Source organism: Aplysia californica, unplaced genomic scaffold (genome assembly GCF_000002075.1).
Source record: "Aplysia californica isolate F4 #8 unplaced genomic scaffold, AplCal3.0 scaffold00005, whole genome shotgun sequence".
In the NCBI taxonomy this organism is placed as follows: Eukaryota; Metazoa; Mollusca; class Gastropoda; order Aplysiida; family Aplysiidae; genus Aplysia; species Aplysia californica.
The window spans coordinates 843351-848907 of NW_004797275.1; the positions used below are offsets into that span (position 1 = coordinate 843351).

General features: G+C 42.3%; 1 protein-coding gene across 1 annotated transcript in view; it reads left to right on the plus strand.

The window, feature by feature from the left end:
- LOC101847850 (4-coumarate--CoA ligase 2) overlaps nucleotides 1-5557 on the plus strand; it is a gene marked incomplete at its 5' end in the record, with an annotated part of 18018 nt that overhangs the window by 1888 nt on the left and 10573 nt on the right. The window contains 3 exon segments of the mRNA XM_013080195.2: nucleotides 2159-2494; nucleotides 3611-3825; nucleotides 4864-5099. Coding sequence (XP_012935649.1) covers nucleotides 2204-2494; nucleotides 3611-3825; nucleotides 4864-5099 — 742 coding nt within the window.

A 5557-nucleotide genomic window follows, 5' to 3' on the forward strand; every position in this document is an offset into this window, starting at 1 on the left:
GATCAGGGGTGTGGCTGAAAGACAGCAGTAAGAAGAAGCGACGGAGTAGCAGTAGAAAGGCTGCAGAAAGAATCAGGAGCCCAGAGGAAGGGGCAAAGGAGGTGAGGGGTGGGGGCAGAAAGAGGAAACGAAAGCAGACGACAGAACATTACTAGGCTTCTAGTTTAGCAAAAGCAAAAAAATACCACGACTCACCGGAAATGTTCAAAAGATGGATGCAAAGCAAAATGCTCAACGTATACAGAAATAGCAATGTTAGTGTCAGCAAACTTGGATCACAGCCACGACAAACCAGAGCAGGACCAGATAGCCAAGAGAAAAATAAAAGAACGCTATAAGAAACGATCGCTGAATGATCCAGACGATCGACTAGCCAAAGTTTTTATCAAGTGCATGTAAGCAGCGTGTGACCAAACACATTAGCTCCCCAAAGACTATACTATATAATACGTCAAGCAATTTACCACCAGCGTAAAAAGCTGCCGCCCAAACTACGTTCAAACAGAGGAGACATAATATAATCTTTTTTACCATATATTTTTGACATTTTATTCAAAATGCTGACCCTGAAGCAAACAGTGCTGTGAACTGTTGTGAATGCAATCAACTTATGTTTTGCGCGCTCATATGACCTTATGCAGTTGCGAGCTCCGTACAACTCTTACTGAACTAAACGGAAGAGAAGGCTTGACTGTAATAGAAAACGGCAGCTGCCCTATTCCCCTCCCCCCTCTCCCCCCTCCCCCCAAAAAATAACAACAAACATGGTTGTTGATGCTGTAGATGAAATAGTGGTCATAGCATTTTAAGAAAATGTAAAAGTCATCAGCAATGAAGACGACTTCTACGGTGATGGAATGTTCCATTTCGGCCATACTTTCTTTTATCAGCTTTACACTGTCGCCAAGGGGGCGATATGGACATTATATGCCACTATTTTACTGCATTCTGTCGGGCAAAACAGCAGGTTTATACAAAGAGATCTTGGCTCTCATTTGTTAACAATGCAAGCAAAGTGGCGTGTATTCAGTTCTGCATCCATCTGTTTGGATTTCGAATTGACGTCGCACACAGCCTTCACAGACATATTCCTAAAGACAAAGATCAAGGCATGGGGTTTTTATTTGCAGCAAAACTGGATCAGAAAAATAAAAGAAATTAGACTCAAGACTCACTACGAAGACCACGGTTCGGAGATGCAAGCGGCTAAAATACGTATTTGGAATGGGCTACCTGAAACAATCTGAGCTAGAGAACTGTTTCACTTTCTGTGCTGTGTCAACGACCCCGACAACGAGAAAGTATGTGCATTTGCAGAATTCCTTCTTCACGCAGCTGTTATTTCATTTTTGTGCTTTCCACCTGAGCTCCTGGCCAGTAAAGATTTGACATCCAGAACAACAAACTTGTGAAAGTTTCCATACACAGTTTGTACAATATTTTAGGTGCTCCTCACCAGACATTTTCCTTTTTATTCGAAAATTCAGTGACCACCAGATAACGAACCGCCGCTTGAAAATGAATGCCGTGGAAACTGGCCAGTATGCTCAACTGAGAATGAGAGATAGACTGAAACTTAAACACTGGAGCAGCGTGAAAGAGGAATATATATGAAAAAATCAAAGAAATGACCATTGGACAGTTTGTAAAGAGAATAGATTTCAAATGGTTCCATTAAAACGTTTTATCTCAGCCCATGCTGATTTTTTAAATCCCATTTTAATCATTGATATCCAACCTAAAATGATAATTATGTACCCTGTTTGAAGTTCCATTATAACTCGTCATGGTGAGCAGGTGTAACTATAACATTTAACTTAAAAAGAATGCATACACACATGCGCAATGCTCAGAGATGTGAATGATCATTTAATGCCAGTTTCGATACCCTACTTCTAGATTACAAAAGGGGACGCGTTAAGGATACAACTTTCTGCACGTAGGGCTGTAATGTCATGGAGGGGGGTGACTTGCATTGCGTCCACTTTCTCTCTCCCTATGTTTTCAAGCACAAATAGAAGAGAATAGTCAATGCCATTCTATCTTCCCTCGCCAACTCTTCTAATCTTGGCACATCCAAGTCCTGGGTGATTACCTCATCCCTGGCAGTGCTTCTGTAACTACTATACATTTTTACTTTAATTCCTCCTCAAACAAGCTAGGTGAAGTTCTCTGGTGGCGTGTCCTAAACTGAACACTGACCATGGGCAGCACACTTTCCAGAATTCGGGATCACAACACGCTGTGTAAACGCCTCAAGTTTCTGGCCGACAACTTCCCAGACAGGGAACTCTTCATCTTCTACAACCACGGAATTCGTGATGTATACACATCCACACAACTCTTCCAGTTGGGAGGGAAATTTGCCGCCCTGCTCCGTCAGAAAGGTTTCCAACGTCAAGACGTCATCGCCAACGCCTTACCGAACTCCCCTGAGCGAGTTGTCACTGAAGTGGGCATTATATTAGCGGGCTGTGTCGCAATGAACGCGCCGGTAAGACAACTGTTTCGATATTATAGTGGGGTCAAAAATTCGTGGTGCAAATTATCCTCGAATATTTCTTTAATGGGCGAATCAATGTCATCCTTACTTTGCACAGCAGTTAGTATCAATTTATCTGAACTAAATCATTTTCTTCCAGAACAATTAGGGCTAGATTTAAAAACTTTTCTTCATAAATTTACATAAAATACTTGAAATCTCTGTCACACTTAAAATAGTACTGTTCACAGCACTTCCCGCTTGTCACACACATTTTGATTACCTATATGGCCTACGTCACAGCTCATCAATGACAAGTTTTACTTGCAAAGCTTGTTACAAGAAATTATTTTTATAGTGAACTCATTTTTTCAACTAATGGTTCTCAAAACAAGCGTTCAATAAGTATAATGTCCAGATTAGAAAAACATTACGGACTTGCTATTAAAAGCAATATTGCCCCAGCTGTAAACATTTTAGAATCTGCACAAACTATGCACTCGGATTTTTCATTAGTATTTATTAAGGAGTTTCCTAGACTACAGCTTGCAGGTGTTTACAAAAATGTTGACCTGTTAAGACAACTTGATGAAAGTCATTGTGCAAAAATTGGAGAACCTATGTTCGATAGTTGAGGAGATATTTGACAATATGACGCACCACTATTTTTTTTACCGCACTATAGAACTGGACATAACTTCGTTTGTAATGGAACATTAAATAATGGCACTTTGAACGCGAAATCAAACAAGTTCGTGCAATGGTAATGGTTTAACAAGGTTTTGTTGTTGTTGCTGGGTTTTTTTTGTTGGTTGTTTTTGTTTCTTTCCTTAGCCTGTAAAGCTATCTGACTAAGTGTATTACATGTCACATACTGTGTCACAAATGTTTTTCTGGATACTGGGAGGGAGTGGGTGGGTTGGTGTTGCTGTACAATCAGTCAGAAAAGGGCATGGAAGGAGGAAGGGGAGGGGGAACGTTTGGGAATATCGTGTCTTCGGTAATAGTATAGTAGAACTCTTGCTTCTGTCGCTCAACACTAAGCTCCTTTCGAATGTTAATATTAGGCTATCGTAGTATATGTCTATAATTTATTTTCCAAGTAAAATTATTTGTCCCCGTCTCCAGCTTCTCCTCGCGGACGGCTCTGACTTCTTCGAAGTGGCCAAGAAAGCTCGCTGTCGGGCTGTAGTGGCAGATCTACAGGATAAGGGCCCAGCTTCTACACTGTTCCTGCCCTACAAAGGAGGGGCGCTCAGCAGCTCCAAACTATTCGTAGATCTGAACATTGACTCCGCCCCTGAACTGACGTCCGCCATTAATGTCTTCAGAGACGGAGATACGTGAGTGGGCACTGCATTCTTGACCCGTGTCACATTTTAGAACATTATTACGTATAACATCATGGGCAAGTCATGCACTGGTCATTATAACGAAGTCGAAAAAAACAACTCAACTTTTTCCCAGCCGTTGATGGCGATTGTCATCGAACCGTTTTTACATTATATTTGACACCTTTTCATTTCAGAACATATATAGCGCTCATACTCATATGACCTGCAGTTGCGAGCGCCGTAAAACCTCTGCAAACTAAACTAAAGAGCACATTTCCGTACGATATTTACTGAAGAACGTTGATCAAAGGCACACAAAATGTTAAGTTTTTAGTTTCCAAGGACGCCCGAGCTTTTAAAATATCCGAACTTTGACGGCCAATTTTCTCTCTAAGTTTACCTAAAAACCCAATTGCAAATATCTCGACGCCTATTGAGATATAATGGAATTACCTCGATAATGTCGAAGACGGACTTTAAATTCGGAGGTCTTGCTTCAACTCTCCAGTGTTGATAGGGGTGATGCATCTGTACAAATTCTACTAAATACTTGGATTTCATTGCTTCTTGTCCCCCCCCCCCCCTCAAGGGCAGTGCTACTGACTGAAGTGTCTTTAGGCCATTCCCAAAGGGGGATATTAATATGTTCTTATTCACAGTAGAATTGTAATTGGGCTGATTTATCAATGTCATGCTCATACTACTGTGCCGGAACAACAGAGGGGGAAATGATGCTTTTTCTTTCCTCACCCTTGCTATCGTCATATTCCCTCTCCTTCTTTTTTATGTTTTTCACAGTCTTGTGAACTGCTATTTCCGGGGTGCTTTGACTTGATAGTCGAAGCAGACTTTGTGCTGTTGAGGCTAGAGAGGTGAGCAGAGTAAGCCTGATTCCCCGTTTGGACCTCTCTTCTCTCATCCACCCCTTGGTGCTCATATGTTCTTATGCAGCTGCGAGCGCCGTAAAACCTTATTAAAATAATAAAACATTGTTTCCTGGAGTTAAGATATTTTTCTTAAAAAGTTAATCAACATTTCTTGAGACAGGAAAACCCTGCTGGAGGAACTGAGAAGCTGTGAATTGGACACGGTGTTCGAACCCTGTGAGCCTGACGACTTGGTCAAAGTGTTTACCACCTCTGGCAGCACCGGCTTCAGCAAGTTGGTATCCCAGACACATGACGTGGCCATCCACTCCTGGGAAGGTTATGTAGACTTTCTGGAGACTCAAGCACCAGTGAAAGAGTTGGGCAATTATGGCTACTACAACGATACAGCCTTGGGTAGGTGCACATTTTTCACCCCCTACCCTTATTCCTCTTCTCTCTCTCACACTCACTCAATCACTCTCTCCCTCTCTCTATCTCTCTCTCTCTCTCTCTCTCTCTCTCTCTTTCTCTCTCTCTCTCTACCCCTCCCCCCAACTCACCCGTCTTTCAGAATCACGTAAAAATTGAAAAACTAATGGAACAATTTGTTTGTACTTTAGCGTATGACAGAGCCCAGGACTGTTGGGTCTGCCTGTCTGAATGCCTGTACCTCCGGGTCACGCTGACCTCATCTCAGCCGACAAGATTTTCTGTCCCTCGGGGATTGGAGCCTCGGAGGCATGTGACTGGAACATGTGTCATAGCTACCACCCCACCACGCTCCCTTTTTCTCTCTGTTTCTCTGTCTGTCTGTTTCTCTGTCTGTCTGTCTGTCTGTCTGTCTGTCTGTCTGTCTGTCTGTCTGTCTGTCT